The 22,500-nt window shown below is 37.1% G+C and overlaps 1 protein-coding gene across 11 annotated transcripts in view; it reads left to right on the top strand.

The window, feature by feature from the left end:
• The window catches only part of ncoa2 (nuclear receptor coactivator 2), a 297,572-nt gene that overhangs the window by 153,385 nt on the left and 121,687 nt on the right, over positions 1-22,500 (top strand). For all 11 annotated transcript variants that reach the window (XM_039754630.1, XM_039754627.1, XM_039754625.1 and 8 more), the window contains 3 exons: positions 4,861-4,968; positions 6,087-6,259; positions 20,943-21,046. In XM_039754630.1, coding sequence (XP_039610564.1) covers positions 4,880-4,968; positions 6,087-6,259; positions 20,943-21,046 — 366 coding nt within the window. In that variant the 5' untranslated portion in view covers positions 4,861-4,879. The remainder of the gene's footprint in view (positions 1-4,860; positions 4,969-6,086; positions 6,260-20,942; positions 21,047-22,500) is intronic.

Raw genomic sequence — 22,500 nt, 5'->3', positions numbered from 1 at the left:
ATCCCATAATGCAGCGCTTCAGCTGCCTTGCCAACACTTACGCTAATCAAGTCTACCTTATGATGCTGCAAGTTATTGCGGCTAGAGTTATTGCGCACTGAGTTTGCACGGCGCTTTGGTGACTTTGAAGAACAAAAGTCCGTCTACATGCGCTCGAACCTTGTGCATGTTTGGTAGCACATATCTGTGTGAGAAGCTCTTCTCAGTGATAAAGACTAACAAAACAGCACACAGGAGTCGCCTCACTGATGAGCACCTGCAATCCATCCTGAGAATCTCCACAACACAGAACCTCACACCAAACAGAAACGAACTTTGGCCAAAAAAGATGCCAGCGTCCAGCTCTAAAATGACATATGAGCAAAGACAACTGAATGATTTGATTTGTTATTGCACGTAAGAGCGGAGTCAACCGCTTTAACAAACAGCGCATTGCCTGATACGAAATAGCTGTGTGTGTATATATGTAGATATGTATGTATATGTATATATATGTTTATATATATGTGTGTGTGTGTGTATGTATATATATATATATATATATATATATATATATATATATATATATATATATATATGTATTTGTGTGTATGTATGTATGTGTTTGTATATATGTGTGTGTATATATGTAGAGATATATATGTATGTATATATGTGTATATGTATAGATATGTATATATATATGTTTATGTGTGTGTGTAAATATATATATATATATATATATATATATATATATATATATATATATATGACAACAACACTCATCACTCACAACAGTGACAAAACAATTACTTTGACAATCAGGTTACTTTATTTTCAAAATGTTTCCTTTTCTTTTCATTGCTTCTTTAACACACTATCTCCATGGCTGGTATTTTGTCTAGTATATATATATATATATATATATATATATTTATATATATATATATACACACATACACATACACACAGTGGAATGCAAAAGTTTGGGCAACCTTGTTAATAGTCATTATTTTCAAATTTGGGCACCATTGTCATTTTATCGATTCCAAAACTTTTAGAACTAATTTTTGGAACTCAAATTGGCTTGGTAAGCTCAGTGACCCCTGACCTACATACACAGGTGAATCCTATAATGAGAAAGAGTATTTAAGGGTGTCATTTGTAAGTTTTGCTCCTCCTTTAATTTTCTCAGTAGAGTAGCAACATGGGGGTCGCAAAACAACTCTCAAATGATCTGAAGACAAAGATTGTTCACCATCATGGTTTAGGGGAAGGATACAGAAAGCTGTCCCAGAGATTTAAGCTGCCTGTTTCCACAGTTAGGAACATATTGAGGAAATGGAGGACCACAGGCTCAGTTCAAGTTAAGGCTCGAAGTGGCAGACCAAGAAAGATTTCGGATAGACGGAAGCGACGAATGGTGAGAACAGTCAGAGTCATCCCACAGACCAGCACCAAAGACCTACAACATCATCTTGCAACAGATGGAGTCACTGTGCATCGTTCAACCATTCAGCGCACTTTACACAAGGAGTTGTTGTATGCGAGAGTGATGCAGAGGAAGCCTTTTCTCAGCCCACAGCACAAACAGAGCCGCTTGATGTATGCTCAAGCACATTTGGATAAGCCAGCTTCATTTTGGAATAAGGTGCTGTGGACTGATGAAACTAAAATTGAGTTCTTTGGGCATAACAAGGGGCATTATGCATGGAGGAAAAAGAACACAGCATTCCAAGAAAAACACCTGCTACCTACAGTAAAATATGGTGGTGGTTCCATCATGCTGTGGGGCTGTGTGGCCAGTGCAGGGACTGGGAATCTTGTCAGAGTTGAGGGACGCATGGATTCCACTCAGTATCAGCAGATTCTGGAGACCAATGTCCAGGAATTGGTGACAAAGCTGAATCTACGCCGGGGCTGGATCTTTCAGCAAGACAACCCCCGAAACACTGCTCAAAATCCACTAAGGCATTCATGCAGAGGATCAAGTACAACATTCTGGAATGGCCATCTCAGTCCCCAGACCTGAATATAATTGAAAATCTGTGGTGTGAGTTAAAGAGAGATGTCCATGCTCGGAAGCCATCAAACCTGAATGAACTAGAGATGTTTTGTAAAGAGGAATGGTCCAAAATACCTTCAACCACAATCCAGACTCTCATTGGAACCTACAGGAAGCGTTTAGAGGCTGTATTTTCTGCAAAAGGCGGATCTACTAAATATTGATTTCATTTCTTTTTTGTGGTGTCCAAATTTATACACCTGCCTGATTTTGTTTGAACAATTATTGCACACTTTCTGTAAATCCAATAAACTTCATTTCACTTCTCAAATATCACTGTGTGTGTCTCCTATATGAAATATTTAACTGACATTTTTTATCGTAACAACCAACGATTTATACAGGAAAATAATGACTATTAACAAGGTTGCCCAAACTTTGGCATCCCACTGTGTGTGTGTGTGTGTATATGTGTGTGTATATATATATATATATATATATATGTATATATAATGTGCATATGCCAGCAACACTCATGACAATGACAAAACAATTACATTGTCAATCATGTTACGTTATTATTAAAATGTTTCCTTTTCTTTAACACACTACTATTCTGCTAGTAATATAATATAATATTTGAAGTTGTATGAGGAAGTCGGGAGTGGCAGAGAAGTACGTTAAAGTAGTACAGGATATGTACGATGGAAGTGTGATAGTGGTGAGGTCTGCGGTAGGAGTGACGGATGCATTCAAGGTGACATCAGGGATTTTGCTCTGAGCCCATATTTGCAATGGTGATGGACAGGTTGACAGACGAGATTAGACAGGAGTCCCCTTGGACTATGATGTTTTCTGATGACATTGTGATCTGTAGCAATAGTAAGGAGCAGGTGTAGGAGAACCTGGAGAGATGGAGATATGCTCTAGAGGGGAGAGGAATGAAGGTCAGTAGGAACAATACAGAATACATGTGTGTAAATGAGAGGGATGTCTGTTGAATGGTGAGGATGCAGGGAGTAGAGTTGCCGAAGGTGGATGAGTTTAAATAGTTGGGATCAACAGTACAGAGTAATGGGGATTGTGGAAGAGAAGTGATAAAGAGAGTGCAGGCAGGGTGGAATGGGTGGAGAAGAGTGTCAGGAGTAATTTGTGACAGACAGGTATCAGCAGGAGTGAAAGGGAAGGTCTACAGGACGGTAGTGAGACCAGCTATGTTATATGGGTTGGAGAAGGTGGCACTGACCAGAAAGCAGGAGACAGAGCTGGAGGTGGTAGAGTTAAAGATGCTAAGATTTGCATTGGGTATGACGAGGATGAATAGGATTAGAAATGAGTACATTAGAGGGTCAGCTCAAGTTGGATGGTCGGGAGACAAAAGTCAGAGAGGCGAGATTGCATTGGTTTGGATATATGCAGAGGTGAGATGCTGGGTATATTGGGAGAAGGATGCTAAGGATAATGCTGCCAGGGAAGAGGAAAAGAGATAGTCCTAAGAGAAAGTTTATGGATGTGGTGAGAGAGGACATGCAGGTGATGGGTGTAACAGAACAAGATGCAGAGTACAGAAAGATCTGGAAGAAGATTATCCGCTATGGCGACCCCTAACGGGAGCAGCCAAAAGAAAAAGAAGATATCAGTGTTAAGGCCCATGGCAGTGTGTTTCATGGTAGATTATTACAGATATTTTGTGGTGGTGTTATGTATTGTAGTTGATTTGAAGTTATTTCCTTAATGTTTTGCCTGTTTGCTCAAATTCATATTGAGGGAAAATGCAACTTCTGATTTTTCAAAAATACTGTTAAATGGAAGCTACTTTGTGTTTTTTTTTTTCTTTTCCAAATTGTTACACTTAAATTTTTTAGTGCAAGGTGTAAAATATTTCATCTTAATTGAGTTTTACTGATCTAACATTAATGAATTAGAAATCAGATGTTTTTTGCTAAAACTCAACATGATGATGTTGATATGATGAAAGGTTGATGAGTAAAGAACTTGTGAAGTTGAAATGACGTAAAACTTATGTGGTAAAACTTGTGTGGTAAGAAATTAGAGCTTTGCAAGATTTGTACAAATGGCCTTATTCGGTATATAAGCACAACTATGACGTGGGAGCGCTGGAAAAGAAACAGTTTCTTTGTTATGGCAGCTCAAAATCCTTATTTAACAGTGTAGAGTCCTAGTCATCAACATTATGCAATTCTACTTTTTCCAGAGTATTTCTTTTGATCACAGATATCCTTGGTATTTGTTGCACTTTATAGTAAAATAAGGCTTCAATTATGACATACAGTTGACATTCTGCTTTGTAGGAAAATTCTGTATATGCATTAATTGTTTCAGCCTTCCTCCTCTTAATGTCAAACAACCTTGAAAGTGTAATGCAAGACCATACTTTTAATATTAATAATCTTATCTTTAATAAAATGCTTGCACTTTTTCAGAAATATTAAATTTTTAACCCTTGATTAATCAAAATAAAAAATGAACATATAATCAGTTAGCAGAATAGATGTTAAATGCAGCCCTATGGAGAGTCTATGGAATGGCTACACCAGTTATAACTTTCTGATTGGATAGTTATTGGTGGTGGAATATATCTGTTTTACAAGTATACTTTTTTTGATGCCTCTGTCAGTGCTCAGATACATTTATGTATGGCATTTGCAAATATTCTTCTAATCCTTTGAAGATACCTTATTTATATACTTTGCTAGTTATATAGTGCTGTTCCTTATATTTATGTTTATTTGGGGCTTATGATCGACCTACCTCATAAAAATGAATTTGAGCTATCATTTTAATGCTGAAATTAATAGATGTGTTATTAAATATTTATTTTTATAAAATGGTTGTTTTTACTTTTTTTTTGTTAGTTGCTGATATGCGTTGAGGATGAGCGGCGTGGGTGAAAATTTCTCTGACCCTACAAGGGTGGAGCCCAGGAAACGCAAAGAATGCCCATCTGACCAGCTCGGACCAAGGTATAGGAAATCTTAACTTTAGTTTCATGTTTTTCAAATTGATAATTCTGGGTGCACAGTTAATGTACGGGGAATTCTTTTTGCAGTTTTCTTGATATTTTTTTTCATAAAATTTGCCACATTGATTTAATTGCAGCCCTGTTTTTTAAAAAAAATTGTAAGTAAGTTTACACCTCATTTTCATCTACTACTATTATGAGGGGCTTTCAGATATAAATGGGAATTTATATGTGATCTACACTTTATTGTGTACAATGAAATGACTTGCACACTATTTTTCTATGTAGTTTCCTGACACGGCAGTACACATGTTCCAGCACTCAGGAAGCTTCTTAATCCCAGAAGAGTAGAAGTGTTTTGACTGCATGTTGACCCATTCTTGCACAGTGTCAATAACCTCTTCACTTCTAAAAATTCTTTAAGTGGACAGAAGAGATGATATGCATGACGTGCACCAATCACACGCTCTAGACTGAGACACTAATTTTTAAGTCTTGAATAAATCTGAAATGAAATAACTTCTTCATTTGTCAAAAATGTAATAATAATTCTCTGCGCAACACTGCTGTATACCTCCTGCTCCAACATGTTGATTACAATTGACAGGAAGGGGGAAAGAACGGCTTGCACTACTAATGACAAGTTCAAACATGCCTGTGTTTGTCCAATGAATCATGTCTATCTTGAAATCTTCAAGTGAACGGAGTGTGAAAATTCCTGTTTATAATTGAACACCCTCGTAATTTAATTATTTTTGTTTTAAATGCCTTTTGTTTATGAAAGATTTGAATCTAGTCACATTTAGAGACCGCATGTGTAAATCATTTTAGAATGTATAATGTACTTACTGTATGTACCTAGTTGATGGAAACCTTGGTTTCTGGGAAAGAATATTTAAATGTTTATAGAGGCAGTGGGTTGGTGTTAGACAAGAATCTTTACGGGAATATTTTGATTCAAGGCATTATTTACCCTTCTGGATTTCTCTCAAACACATAAATTTATGTTTTTCAGGCTTTTAGCCTGAACCAACATTTTGTATTTTTAATTGTTGTGGCAGTTATTATATGCTCCATATATGTTCCATGTTAGTTATGTCTTTTTGCTTGTTTTTGCAGTCCTAAGAGAAGTGCTGAAAGACGTAATCGTGAGCATGAAAACAAATATATTGAAGAGCTTGCCGAGTTGATCTTTGCAAACTTTAATGACATTGATAACTTCAATGTAAAGCCTGACAAATGTGCAATCTTAAAAGAAACTGTGAAACAAATTCGTCAGATTAAAGAACAAGGTATGAAATTCCACAATTTTCCAAAAGCATCTAATTAAAGTTGTAATTCATTTAGTATTTCCTAGTCTGAGCTTTATGTTGATTTCACTCCATCCCAAATCTCAAAAAATGGTAACTGTACTGTTTTTGGAACATGACTGGCTGTGGATGGGAATTTTATTTTGTTCCTGATAATTACTTTAATTACTTGTTCTCAGTGTTATCTTATTTTTGAGACAACCATTTACCTTTAAACAAAGAAAACTTTGTAAATGTTGCACAATATTTACACATTTTTATGAATTATTAGGTGGTTTCTCTTGCCATACCTCTCACCCCCCTCGCTCGCTCCTCCGAAACCCTTCTTAAACTGTGATACCATGGGAAACAAATAGTGTTTTTTTTTGTTTTTTTTTTTTATATATAAAACCTCCTCTTTGCTCGATCAGCTGCTGGCTTTCTGCTGCTACTGCCGTACCGCATGATCTACATCTCATGTGGCGCTTTGAACATTTAAAAGCCTGTACAGCAGATGTCCTATTTGTGTTTTATGTCCGGCCCCAGGCATGGTTAAATCTCTTGGCACAAAGTCTCATCTCGTGGGGCGTGAGTTCTTGATATTGTTTAGTTTATAATATAAAAATGGAGTAAGAATCTGAAAATCTAACAACATCACATCAAAGTACAATAAATTCTGAAAAGAATGATACTAAACATAGATGTAGGTTTTAAAATAAACCCAATTTAAAGTGTGAGAAATAGCGTGACATAAAATCGTTGCAGTTTTAGGCTTAGGATTTTATACAGATAGAGAGAGAGTATATTTCATTGTTTTGAAGATTTTGTAACAATGAGTCATATGAAAATATAGTGTAATAGAATGCAATGACATGCATTGATAGAGTATGTAAAATCAATTTTTGAATTAACATTTGTAATATCATTTGGTTATAAAACAAAACCAAATGGGCTTGTGGCGACTGAAACAGCTTTCTTGAGCCTCATATTCCACCTGAAGTGATGTAAAAGCTGTATCAATTTAGTTAGTGTTTGCATTTGTTGATTGTGACATGTCTATTACACGTAATAGTTTGTATAATGCGTAATTTTTGAAAGAAGTACACAATTAAGATTTGGCTTGATTGAGACTTACCAGCTGTGTGTTGCTCCAGCACCTTGTACAGGAGTTATGTTTTGTGGTTGAGAGCAGCTATCAGCCTAGTAAAAGATGAAAATAAGGAGAAATAACCTATCAAGATAAATTTAAAACAGAAAAGGAATCAGTAGTTGAAGTATCATAGAATGTTTCTCTTAAGTAAGGTAGTTATGAAATTTTACCAGTGCATTTTAAATGGCAGTTTTTTAATTTGTACGATGCACGTTAGTCAAGGTGGCTTAATGGCAATGCCAAATGACACATTCCTTTTTACAAGTGTACAAAATTTAAAAAAAAATACACTGCAAAGAGAACTGTTTCTTTTAGACAGGCAAGACAATAATAATAATAATAGGTGCTTTCACATTTTATGCTAACGTATTCTAGTAAGGGACCAGGAGTCTCACATGTGACATAAGAACTTCTCTATATTGGAACAATACGAGAAAATAATCAACATACAGTGTACTGTGAAAGTTTGTTGAAGAAAATAAAACTGCATGTTTTACTTTACAGTGTAGACATTTAGCATGGTAATTATTCTTTTACTACTTAAATGCTGTTTATTCACATCAATGTATTGCCTTGACTTGTAAGATCAAACGCACACTCATATCATACGGTCTAGTCCTACCCTCTGAAAATGGCATCTATCTGCCATTCCTGCTGCACAGGTCCACAGCAGTGAGGCTACTGCAAGCCAGTTCACCTTCTGAAGAACTGCGAAACATGGCCATAGTGGTGTAACTGACACTCCCTCACAGTGCAGGTAATGAGCCTCATTTGGGACTATGTGAGGAACAGCTTGTTTGACACAAAGTCAAACCAGTGGTACCCAAGGATTTTCCACAAAAAAGACAGTACCGAAGGATTGAAGTCTTCATCTTAGGTCACTGGATAGCATCTAAGTCTCCCAACCATATAGCAAAACAGTGAGCACCCCCACTCTAAAGACTTGGACATTCATCCTTTTGCAGAGAATTTGGGCGCACCTCACACTTCTTTCCAGTGACAACATGACCCTCATCTCCCGCTCACACACGTCTGACTTCAAAGGAAAAGTCGCCAAAGTAAGTAAACCTCTTGACAAGGTCGAAATTCCTTCCAGAGATGGGCACTGCTGATGGCTGTGCCCAAGACGCCATTAAAAGCCTGGATTTTGAATTTTTCCCAGGACACACTGAAGCCCAGCCCTCGCTCAGTCTCTCATGAGCCATGATTAAAGCCTTCATTGCCAATACACAAGTCAAGATCAGTGAATCTCATTTCTCCAACAGATGCCCCACAGCAGCTGGACCCCATGACCCTGCCCAACACTCAGTTTATGCAAGCATTGAACAGAGTAGGAGCAAGAACACATCTCTGAGGAACCCCAGAATCAACTGGGAAAAACAGAGTTTCTGCCTCCACTCTGCAGGTCAGCCACAATGTCTAGCAACTTCGAGGGGACCCTGCAAGGTCTCAGATGTTCCACGGAGCAGTTCAATAAACTGTGTCGAACTGTACAAAAATTGACAAAGGCTGCAAAGTAACTCAGCCGATATTCACATTTGCACTCGATGAGAACTCTCAGTGCCAGGATGTGGTTTATGCTAGACATCTTAACCGGACAGCTCAAGTCACTGATAGGTGAGCAAGGGATCATGGATCCTATTGATGATGACCCTAGCCAAGGACTTTACCTGGCACCGAGAGCAGTATTATCCCCTTGTAGTTGTCACAATTAAGCAATCACCAGTCCCTTTCCAGATAGGGACAAAAAATCCTGTTTTCTAGTCAATTGGTGTGACGCCTATCTCCCAGATGGAAGCAAAGATTGGTTGCAATGCCAAAAGGACCACCAGGCTAGAGTAGTTCACCCTGGATACCATGTATCCCTGCAGATTTTCCTACCCTTAGTTTGTTCACCACCTGTGCAATCTAAGTGAGATTGGGTGGCTTACAGCTAATTGGAGAATCAGCCTCAAGAACTATGGACCCAGAGATTTCCAGTGTCCTAGTCTGAGGCTCAGCTTTAAACAGCTGCTTAAAGTAGCCAGCCCAGCGGGTCACAACTGCAGTGTCATCTGTAAGGACCATTCTAAGGAACAAATTTAGATGTGCATAATTCTTCAGTTCCTCTGTAAGCAGGATGTGGGTTACTAGAACATAAATGGTGTGTGTCTTTCTCAAAGACTCATCTGACAAAAGTCTCCCTATCTACCCTCTGAGCCCTCGCACCTTTCCTTCTAAGTTCCTGATACAGACAGGAGTTGCCATCAAGTCATGCACTCAGACTCCTCTTGATGATATCCAGGGTGCCTTGCGAGACAAAATATCTCCTTTTAGGAACACTGGTAACACAACCCTCAGCAACCTTCATGGTCTTGTCACAGAAAGGTCTCCCACATCACATTAGGATTCTGCAAGTTCCTCAAACAAACTGTGTGCAAAACTCATTAGAAACAGCTGATCTTGGAGTCGGATCAAATCCAGCCTCATTTTCCTAGTAGGTGGCAGCCTACTGGACCTAATCTAGATCTTCAGAGTCGCAACAACAAGTCTGTGGTCAGAATTCATAAACTGGGCAGCTAGGTAGACCCCGCAGTTCTGTAGGAACCTCCAACATCTACTCACAAGGATGTGATTGATCTTTTTCACTGCAGTACCAGCGTTGGAGTACCAAGTCCGAAGATGCGGCTTAGGGTGCTGGAATCAGGATCCAGCAATCCACAGCTCCTGACCTTTGGCAAAGTCGAGGAACATGGAGCCATTTCCTTTCACCACTGTTGCCATACCCATGTGGATCGACACAATCCTCATAGCCAGTCTGGTCAGTGCCCATGGTCACATTGAAGTCACCCATGACCAGAGAAGTGTCACCTTACAGGCACCCATTAAACACTGAGTGAAGTTATGAAAATAAGGTTTCCTTCACAGAGACATCACTCGCCATGGTTGGATCATACACTGAGACAACAGACAAGGCACCCGGAAAGTGCCTTAATATGTGTCTCATAATACGCTTGTTGAAAAGAATTACATTGGGCACGTTCGGAAGGAGCCAATCTTCCTCATCAACAGCTGTTCCCGGAGCGTGATAGCCATTAGAACGACAAGACCAGTGAAAGATGTACCAATCTACAAAGATTTGGCCTCTCTCTGCCTATGCTAAAATATGTGTAGTAAACTTTGTAAACTTTCACGAGATTAAAATTAAGAGTGTTTAGTTCTTGTCGCTTGATCGCAGTGTTTTTGTTATACCACTGAAGCACAATTGTTTACACATATGCATTATAATTTTATTAGGAAGTAAGTTTGCAAAATAAGTTTCTGTTTTCAGCGGTTATTGCCAATTTACATGTGGGCCGCAACGATTCAGTATCAGTAGTGCTTGGTGGTGACTTGAATCTATGCCCCTGGAGGAAGATGGGCAGCTTTAGTGAAGCACACAACTGATTTCCTTTTAAAATGGCTGAATTTCACAACAGTATTGTGCTTTTTGCTCTTCTTAAAATGGCATGAATGTGTTTTGCAGTATGTATGCAATATCAAGACATGGTTCAATATTCAAACATTTTTGGCTTGAACATTTCATATGTTCATTAAGTTTTAAGGCTTTTTTCATGTTGGGACCCCAATGCTCATTAGCTCCATTGTAAATGTGTAAGAGCAGGCCTTTTACATTTAAAAAATGTATAAAATGATTCACTTTAAAAACTCAATCCTCATGTAGCATTTTAATATGTACTAGGACTAGTTTTGTTACCCAAAGTTACTTATTACTTTTTCTCACTCAAAAGCACTGTCCTTTTGTCTTCTCACATTCTGAAAAACCACATCTCTATCACCTATAGAAAAACATTGTGGCTCATTCTGTTCAGTTTGTCTTGGCTTGGCTTTTTTATAGGTTAACTAGCAAAATACCTGCGCTTTGCAGCAGCGAAGTACTGCCTTAAATTTTTTATTAAGAAGAAAAGTAAACCTTTTTAAGCTGAGGGAAAATATACCAGTAATTACTTGTTAATGATCTCTTTGTGTGCCACGTTGTCAGTTCGGCCCTCAGTTGTAATATGACCAAGCTGTGCGCTGATCTTACTCTTGAGCATGCAACATACAGTTGGCCATATGAAAAGCAATCTTGCCTCAAATCTCACAGCTTGGATTGCTGCTGTCATAATCAGTTTGAGTTTCATGGTTTGTTTTAATTACGCTAGTATTTGCAGGACTTGTTGTGTTGACGTGACATTCGGCATCTGTCAAGCATTGTAAGCATACAACTGGTTTCATTGATAACTTTGCATCCAGCTTTTGAGAGTTTAAACATTCATAAACAAAGTGTCCACTACTCAAATCGTCACCTGTGAATCTAAGATGTTTAAGAGGCATTGGCAGTTCTCCAAGGGTGTAAAATATTTGGCCATTTCGGTACACTTGAAAGCGTCAACAGAACAATTCAGCGGCAGCCATCTACTCACATGCAGAACCATAGGTGAAGGGCTTAAGCATTTCACATTTCTAGTGCTCCTGTGTAGTATAATTATCTCCTGTATCTCAGTCCACATCTTGAACCTGTCCCAGTCATTCAATACATAAGACACAATGTTCCTCCGGATACCAAGAGTGAGCCTGATATGGCCGTGCAATATGTAACACAGAGTGGAAAAGGCAGACGCCATCCCCGGGCATGGAAACCACTCAATGCCAAACTTATCCTTTAAACAATCTGGTAAAAAAGTTGTCTGTTTTATTTCATCCACCCCTTTACACAAATTTTAAACATTACTTTAACTTATTATTTAAAATGCAACATCTACAGGTAGTTAACCCTGTTGCATCTATGTGTTAATATTTTTCTGTGAGGTATTTTTTGAAAAGTTTGCTTTCTTCAGACCATTTATCACTTGTAGTTACCCTCTGTCTGTTTCTCATTCTCTCCATCTCTCTCTCTCTCTCTCTATTTTTAACCCTGCATTGAAAGATTTGGCAGCTTTGTCTTTGCTGCAGAGGTTTGCACAAATGCGAGAAAGAATATTTGGATTGGGATGATGATGCAAAATTTTGTTTCTGATTTACAGGTTTAGAGTTATGTATTAGAATTAAGTGAGTCACATCAGAAAAGGCTACAAATTGCAGATATAGCTTTTCATTGTGATAAACTTTGGTATGTTGAAGATTTGAATATACAGTCATATGAAAAAGTTTGGGAACCCCTCTCAGCCTGCATAATAATTTACTTTCAACAAAAAGGATAACAGTGGTATGTCTTTCATTTCCTAGGAACATCTGAGTACTGGGGTGTTTTTCGAACAAAGATTTTTAGTGAAGCCGTATTTAGTTGTATGAAATTAAATGTGAAAAACTGGCTGTGCAAAAATGTGGGTCCCCTTGTAATTTTACTGACTTGAATGCATGGAACTGCTCAATACTGATTACTTGCAACACCAAATTGGTTGTATTAGCTTGTTAAGCCTTGAACTTCATAGACAGGTGTGTCCAATTATGAGAAAAGGTATTTAAGGTGGTCAGTTGCAGGTTGTGCTTCCCTTTGACTCTCCTCTGAAGAGTGACAGCATGAGATCCTCAAAGCAACTCTGAAAAGATCTGAAAACAAAGATTGTTCAGTATCATGGTTTAGGGGAAAGCTACAAAAAGCTATGTCAGAGGTTTAAACTGTCAGTTTCAACTGAATCAGGAAATGGAAGACCACAGGCACAGTTGCTGCTAAACCCAGGTCTGGCAGGCCAAGATAAATACAGGAGAGGCATATGCGCAGGATCTTGAGAATGGTTACAGACAACCCAGAGATCACCTCCAAAGACCTTCAAGAACATCTTGCTGCAGATGGTATATCTGTACATCGTTCTACAATTCAGCGCAATTTGCACAAAGAACATCTATATGGCAGGGTGATGAAAAAGAGGCCCTTTCCAGATAGGGAAGCCCTAGGTGTCTTTCTGCACTAATGCCACAAACATAGTCGCTTGTTGTATGCAAATGCTTATTTCCATCCATCCATCTTCTAACCCGCTGAATCCGAATACAGGGTCACGGGGGTCTGCTGGAGCCAATCCCAGCCAACACAGGGCACAAGGCAGGAACCAATCCAGGGCAGAGTGCCAACCCACCACAGGACACACACACAAACACACCCGCACACCAAGCACACACTAGGGCCAATTTAGAATCGCCAATCCACCTAACCTGCATGTCTTTGGATTGTGGGAGGAAACCGGAGCGCCCGGAGGAAACCCACGCAGACACGGGAGAACATGCAAACTCCACGCAGGGAGGACCCGGAAGCTTAACCCGGTCTCCTAACTGCGAGGCGGCAGCGCTACCACTGCGCCACCGTGCCGCCCGCAAATGCTTATTTAGACAATCCAAATTCATTTTTGAACAAAGTGCTTTGGACTGACAAATTGAGTTATTTGGCCATAACAAAAAGCGCTTTGCTTGGCAGAAGAAGGACCACTGCATTCCAAGAAAAACATCTACTACCTACTGTCTAATTTAAAGTTTCTATCATGTTGTGGGGCTGTGTGGCTAGTTCAGGGACTGGGGCCCTTGTTAAAGTCGAGGGTCTGATGAATTCAACCCAATATCAACAAATTCTTCAGGATAATGTTCAAGCATCAGTCACAAAGTTGAAGTTAAGTAGGGATTGCCAAAAATACAATGACCCAAAACACAGTTCGAAATCTACGAAGGCATTCATGCAGTGGAGAAGTACAATATTCTAGAATGGCCGTCACAGTCCCCTGACTTGAATATCATCGAAAATCTGTGAGATGATTTGAAGCGGACTGTCCATGCTCAGCAGCCATCAAATTTAACTGAACTAGAGAGATTTTTTATGGAAGAATGGTCAAAAATACCTCCATCCAGAATCCAGACACTCCAGACACAAAGGTTATAGGAGGAGTTTAGAGTCTGTTATATTTGCAAAAGGAGGCTCGACTAAGTATTGATGTAATATCTCTATTGGGGTGCCCAAATTTATGCACCTGTCTAATTTTGTTATGATGCATATTTTCTGTTAATCCAATAAACTTAATGTAACTGCTGAAATACTACTGTTTCCATACGACATGTCGTATATTAAAAGGAAGTTGCTATCTTGAAAGCTCAGCCAATGATAAATAAAAATCCAAAAAATTAAGAGGGGTTCCCAGACTTTTTCATATGATCATATCCCTAATTTTGTGCCTGTTTTTATATGTAGTTAATGACCCAACTTAGTTTAAATGGAAGCTCTAAACTGGCCTGATTTAAGTATCTGTGAGTATGTGCTTGAACATGCCCTGTGTTTAACAGACATCCCTTCTAAACTGATTTCCTGCCTTGTACCTGAAACTGTGAGGATAGACTCCAGCCCCAGTGACCTAAATAATATGGATTAATCAGGATCAGAAAATAGGTGTTAAATAGAACAGTGGCACAGTAAGCAAAAAATTGGATGGTCATGTGATAGTTTTTCTGCATGATGTCAGATTTCAACAGGAATCTTACCCAGAAAGTATGCATTAAGGTTACTGTTGTATACATGGACGAGAATACATGTGCAAGACCAGAAATTTGACTTGAACTCCACCTTAATGAGTTAGTTATCCTAAGTGCGGAGTTTTGATTTCCTCCAGTTACATTTGCAATCTTCAGGAAATTACTGTTATTACCAGACTGACCTGAACTTGTATACAGTGGATAAAAGGATATGGCACATCTGCATTTGTCCTTATGTTATTAACTCCAGCTTCCAGTTTCCATGGTTTGTCTAGTCCTATCTTTGGCTAACACGGTACAACACTCTACTGCTATCTTTGTTTTAAAAATTCTGTGTTGCTGACTAGACCATTTCACACAATGAATGGAATTTGTGGAAAAGATATTTCAAGCTATTTTGGGCGGTTACAGCCAAGAGAGTTATGTGTTAGCCCAAAATGATGTGTTCATCCAAGCATACTTAATATGCACTAAAGCTTTTCATACTTCATATATACAGAAGCCCTTTTCATTTTCTTTTGAGAGTGTGTATGCAAGTGCACTTTTGTCTGTGTGAGGCCATTTTCACACACAGATGGACTACTTTGGTTTGAATCCTGGTGTACCTGATATTTAATTTTTAGTTTATTTTCACTTCACTTCTTAATACATTACCTTAAAAAAATAAAGTGAACCCTTACTGAAAAGTAAATTCCTTGGTGCCCATTTTCATGTTATTTTTGTTTGTAATTAAAAGTCATATTTTTGGTTATAGTTATTTGCTTCCTTCTGTTTCAATATTTCAAGGCCTGAATATGGAAGGGGTCATGTGTTAATATACAAACATGTAGCATACACAATAAACAAAAAAGTTGTCAGTTCTCTAAATGATCTTTAGGATGCATTATTGGGAGCTTGTTGTCTAGTAGATTAGGATTGTGGTTGAAATTTTTTGTCCTGCTGTCAACAGGTTTATTCATGTAGTTTAAATTGCAATATTATTTATATCCACAAGATGGGGCAGAAAACTAGGAGACTTGTGTAAGACAAGTGTGCTTTTACATAGTTCTCCTTTATTGTATTTCAGGGATAATGTCTGTCCGTAACATGTTAAATTCAGCTTTACCTGCCTGCTTGTGCTTGCCTGATATAAAGCATGTCAGCAATGCTATAATAAATGGAATAAAATAAAGGTGGTGGGATAAGGTTAGGCCAAGGAATAAATGTGTGTATTTTTTTGGCAGTCAGATAAATGAATTTATTTACAATAAATTCAATTCCTTAAATGATATGGTTTCTTACAACTGCAACTCTGCATAAGTGGTATCCAGTCTAGGACCAGTGGGTGGATTAAGCTTCTTGTTTAATTTTAATTAAAAATTAATATGCATTACATTTATCTGAGTGTGTCTGTACTGATAGTGATATTTCCATCAATGTGTCTTATTTGACATGCTGATCTCTTGTCATGTTTTATGTAAAAACATGATAGTCTTATTTATAGAACTAATGAAAAATACTTCTGGGTGTGGACAGTCGTTTAGAATTGGTTTCTGCCTATGTGGGCAATTCTGATGGGATAGTTTGACTCCTGGTGAGCTTGTGATGTAATAAGTAGGGCCCGTCAAATGGATGGATGAATGAATAGTGGGTGACGTTTTTGCTAAAATATTGGATATCTTGCACGTCACCACCAAAATAATTGAATAATAACTGTCTTGTGTTCAACTTATTGCCCGACTGACAATTTTTGGTATTGATATATCGGGCAGATATCTGGTCATTACATGTGCCTTGGTATCAGTTAAACCAGCACCAATGATATTATGCTGATCTTCTTTCAAGCAGCCATGTCTATTAGGCTATTATACTTAAGTTCACAGTTTACCTTTTAAAATGCAGCTTTGCATGTTTCCCCATTGGCTTAACCCCTCCAAAATATTAATTGCACAACCTACTTTATATGTGTACAAGATTTTCATTCAATAACTAAAATTGTCTATGTTCCAAAGGTCTGGTGTGTGAGTAACATTTCACTTTCAAAAAGTTGTACTTTTGTAGCAGTTGCTAGATAGAGGACCTAGACTGTAGTAGTTTAAAATAAACATTCCTATTCAATTGTTTTTCTTTTCAAAGAATAGATTGGCATTACCAAGCTGAAATAGCTCAAATCCAATTTGTTTGCTTTAATGCGACACAAATCTGATTTCCCCCCATGGCTGTGTGGACACAGAAATCAAAGCTTTTCAAATCAGATTCGAATCATTTTCATGTATGGTCCTAGATTGGATGCATAAGACGTTACTAGACTAAAGTTACTCAAATCCAGTTTTTTTGCCTTAGTGTAACACAAATCTGATGTTTTCAGGGCTGTGTGGGCACAAATCAGATATTTTCCATTACAGATCTGAATAAGTTTCATGTGTGGTCCTAGATTGGATACATATAGGATTAGTGCTCATGCAACATGAATGAGAACAATCAGATCAGAATTCATGTGTTTTGAATGGAGAAGTGCTACAGCTGTGTTAACAATAATGGTCCCACCATTGCTTGCTCCTTTCTCATACCCACACCTTTCGGTGCAGCAGTGGCAGCAATAGCTAGTTGCAGCTCTGGCTATATTTCCCTTCCCAACCAAAGCATTTACAGCTGACAAAGTGTTTGCCATGCACCAGAGCAAAATGTGATGCATTCACTAGCTACTACTGTGCCATTTTAGAGGACAGATGCATTCACATTTCAGTTAGATAAAGGTCAATTGTACTTATTAATGTGAACTATCAAGGTAAGCAATTCCAATCTGAGCAAGAAATCAGAACTGAGTAATAAGGCTATATATATATATATATATATACACATATATATATACATATATACATATATACATACATACTCAGCAAAAAAAGAAACGTTCCTTTTTCCAGTACTGTGTATTTCAACAATAATGTTTTAAAAATCCAAATAACTTTACAGATCTTCATTGTAAAGGGTTTAAACAATGTTTTCCATGCATGTTCAATTAACCATAATCAATTAATTAACATGCACCTGTGGAATGGTCGTTAAGACCACATGTCCGCACTGTGAGACGCCTAAGACAGCGCTACAGGGAGACAGGAAGGACAGCTGATCATCTTCGCAGTGGAAGAGCCCGGATCTCAGTCCCATTGAGCACGTCTGGGACCTGTTGGATCGCAGGGTGAGGGTTAGGGCCATTCCCCCCAGAAATGTCCAGGAACTTGCAGGTCCCTTACTGGAAGAGTGGGGTAACATCTCACAGCAAGAACTGACAAATCTGGTCCAGTCCATGAGGAGGAGATGCACTGCAGTACTTCAAGCAGCTGATGGCCACACCAGATACTGACTGGTACTTTTGATTTTGAGCCTCCATTCATTCAGGGACACATTGTGAAACATTTTTAGTTTATGTCTTATGGTGTTGACTCTTTTAGTGTTCATACAAATATTTACACATTAAGTTTACTGAAAGTAAAAACAGTTGAAAGTCAGAGGACGTTTTTTTTTTTGCTGAGTGTATATGTATATATATATATATGTATGTGTATATATATATATATATATATATATATATATATATATATATAATATATATATACGCATCAGTCTGTGTGTAATGAATGAATCTAATATACAAGTTACAGTTTTTGAATGGAATTACTGAAATTAATCAACTTTGTCATGATATTCTAATTTTATGACCGGCACCTGTGTGTATATGTGTATGTGTATATGTATGTGTGTGTGTATATATATATATATATATATATATATATATATATATATATATATATATACATACTGCTCAAAAAGAATTAAAGGAACACTTTTTAATCAGAGTATAGCATAAAGTCAATGAAACTTATGGGATATTAATCTGGTCAGTTAAGTAGCAGAGGGGGTTGTTAATCAGTTTCAGCTGCTGTGGTGTTAATGAAATTAACAACAGATGCACTAGAGGGGCAACAATGAGATAACCCCCAAAACAGGAATGGTTTAACAGGTGGGGGCCACTGACATTTTTCCCTCCTCATCTTTTCTGACTGTTTCTTCACTAGTTTTGCATTTGGCTACAGTCAGTGTCACTACTGGTAGCATGAGGCGATACCTGGACCCTACACTTTTTTTTTAATATATAAACCTTTTGGATTTCTAAGGCCTATAGACTTAACCTGTGTAAATTTTATCAAATATTCTCTACAATTTATTAGTCAATAAATGCATAACAGCCTTTGTCTATCATCAGCTTAATAGCATATTTCAAACTGACAGTTTTTTATACAAAAAAGTAACTGAAATCCTTTGCTTTTGATGGAGCTGACACGTGTTACTCTGGATAAGGAAGAAGTCATTGACCTTTTTTGCAAATAAGCTTTTTCAAATGCCTTCCTGACTGTAAATTTATTTGGATTTGTCAAATGATCTGCCCTTTCTTCTTGTTCACCATAAACATTTGTAAGGATGTCCTATATATACAGAGTGGAGACTTTTTATTTTATTTTGTTTTTATTTTTTTTTTTTTTTACTTTTTCGCATATAACTCTGGGTCATTGCAATATTCCTTTTCAGTGAAGTGCTTGCGTACATTTATCATTCCAGTGGCATTAGGAAATATCTTGGTGAAATAATAAACAAGTTCTTGTACAGTGAAAGAATGTGTGATCTTTTCTGTTATTATTGCCTAGTTTTCAATAGAACAGAGTTCTAGTTTTAGTATTAGTCCTTAATGTCAATAACAGAGCTTGAGGATGAATTTGATAAGGTGAAACCATTTGCTTTTAATGAGAAATATCACTTAGTCGTATGTCTGACTGTTTGTTCACATGAAATAACATGGCTCCCAGTGGACCGTGGAAGTGGAAAACTGCCATTGAAAGCTTTGGGAAATGGTTAAACTATTTTTTTTTTATAATAGAATTATTCTGTTGACATTGACAACATTATATATCACATTTATATTAAGAGAGCTTACTTCAACTTGTTAAAGAGGGAAATTGCAAAGTAACTGGAGTGGGTGTTGGAGAAGTATTAACAGAACAGCAGAGTTGCACACACGCCAGTGGGTTGTGCCTAAACATGCTGCCTCCACAAATGGTTGCTGTGACAGCAAGTTCAAACCTTGCCACATGAAACTCTCCTCATTCTACTTGAAGGCTTGCCAGCCTACATCAGGTACGTTATATTTGTGACTGTAAAAGTAAAAAATACAAGTATTAAATGCAAAAAAATCACTTAATGCAGCCATAAGGTTATTTTTATTATCTCCAGGTTATAATAATTCAGTGTTTTAGTAACACTAACTTATCAGAAAAGCCCTACAATTACCTGCTGTCCGTCATGGATGCTCCCCAACAAGTACTTGTTTAAAAAAATATATATATTTTTAAAACCTATTGAATACAATTAGCCATACACCATTTCTACATTGTTTGAGTTGGAGTCTCTTGTCTGTGAAAGCTATTTCAGCCATCACTATCCTATTTGAGATCAGTTCTTAAACTATATGATACTGTTTTTTTGTTTTTTTTATATAAATCAAACGTGTATTTTATGTTCTACACTGAAAAATGTATTTTCTGATATTTTTCCACTCACAAAAATATTTAATAAACAAAAATCTGTTATCTGTGGGGGGGAAAAAGCACTGGTTTTTAACAGTTTGCCAAGTCTCCAAACGTACCTGAAAGTTATTCAATGTGTACTTGTTATAACTTGCTTTCATAACAAAGGGTAGATAAAGAAAAAAAAACAAGTTGTATTTAATACGTAATACGTACATCCACAATTAAACAGGATGGAATTCTAGCGCAATAAAATATATTTAGTTCTTTATATTGGGATGACTTTCAGCTTAATTTAGCTGCATTATTTACTACTTTGACAATAGCGTAAAAGGTAAGAGAGAACTTTTTTTTTTTTTTTAAGTAGTTTGTATAAACAGTAACTATGATGTTAGATTAAAAAGATGTCTAAATAACTGTTTTGGGGTTGGATTTATTTTTAATTTATCTTTAAATTTGTGTGATTTCCAGTTGTCTCAGAGTAAATAAGTTACTTTGTTTACAGAAAAAATGGCAATAGCCAATGAAGAGGAAGTTCAGAAAGCAGACGTGTCCTCTACAGGCCAAAGTGTTATTGACAAAGATGCTCTTGGACCAATGATGCTTGAGGTGAGAGTACTATTCCAGTAATGGTTTGTTTTTTCCTCCTTTGAATGTACATTAAGTTTAAGTACAGAATAATTTTATGGGAACTAATGGATGTCCGTAAAGGTAAGGAAGTAATCTGTTTTTGTAAAATGTGATTTCTTATAACATTGCACATATGGATATTTAGTTTGTAGGAGTGTATGTATATGTGCTTCCATTCACAAGTTTGAAATTGCCCAGAAAAGTTTGTTTTCTTGTAAGAATTGATACATGTTTATCAAGATACCATTACATTTATTTTAAAATACAACTAAAACATTACTAGCATTGTTAATGGTTATTATAGCTTGATGTGGATAATTTTTTACTTTATTATTTACATATGACTGCAAAGCCACATTTACAGCAGCAATTCCTTCAGTATCCCAAAATGAAACTCCAGTTGTGCATCTAAGCCTTTCCGATCTTTTTTCTTTTTTAAAAATCACAGTTAGGTATAGTTTTCACTCTTCTTCTATTCACAGGAATAACTTTCATTTTTACCATTTTTGAGCCCAGAACTGAACTTTTAAGAATGCCAGTACGTTGTAAACCAAGGAACAATTTACAGACTTTGTTAAACAACACAACATATTTCATAAGTGCTAATGAAATTGCAAGTATTTCTGTAGTAACCAATTATCATTTTAACATGACTAAGAATGAGCTAATGCCATTTACCATTAAGACACTGAAGGAATTGCTGCTGAAAATAGGGCTTTGCATTTCAAACAGTAATGGCGATTAGCAATGGTAGTAATGTTCTTGGCTATATTTTTAAATCAGTTAATGCTATCCTGAATAAAAAGTTCTTTCTATCAAAAACAGTAAAATTTTTGGGTGATTCTAAACTTTTGACCGGTAGAACTAAGATGTATACGTATATATACATACAGCATATGAATGTGTACACATAGAAACAATAGCATCAACCATCCTACAAATACACAAGAATTATAAAATAACTCTCCTGATTTAAGAGAGCTGTCACAATGAGGTATTATAATGGTGCTCTTCCAAAGGTATGATTGAGCCCTAGTAGCATTTCTTGACATTTACCTGCTGAACAATTTGTTGGCTAAACTTAGTTAATTGTAGTATCTTATAGAGATGATGTGCGGCATTATTTATATTGACCTTCAGTTTTTTTCATCCTGTCCTCCAGTGGGTTGAATGTGTGTCCCATAGCTTAGCTTGCCTTAAGTTACCTTGTTGATGACTTGTTGAGTCTCTCCTGAAGCGATGTTAATTGATCAAGCATACTGCCGCATAAAAAATCACACAACCTGTCCTTGAATTTTAGAACATGTAGTGGATATTATTGCACACATTAAAGGAAACACCATCTCCTACGATAAAGGTCTACACAGACCTCGCTTGTGAATCATCCAGATTTTCCATGGCAAAAGTAACATATGTAAGCTGCATTGAGCTTA

Source organism: Polypterus senegalus, chromosome 5, assembly GCF_016835505.1.
Source record: "Polypterus senegalus isolate Bchr_013 chromosome 5, ASM1683550v1, whole genome shotgun sequence".
Taxonomy (NCBI): Eukaryota; Metazoa; Chordata; class Cladistia; order Polypteriformes; family Polypteridae; genus Polypterus; species Polypterus senegalus.
This window is presented reverse-complemented; position numbering and strand designations above follow the sequence as displayed.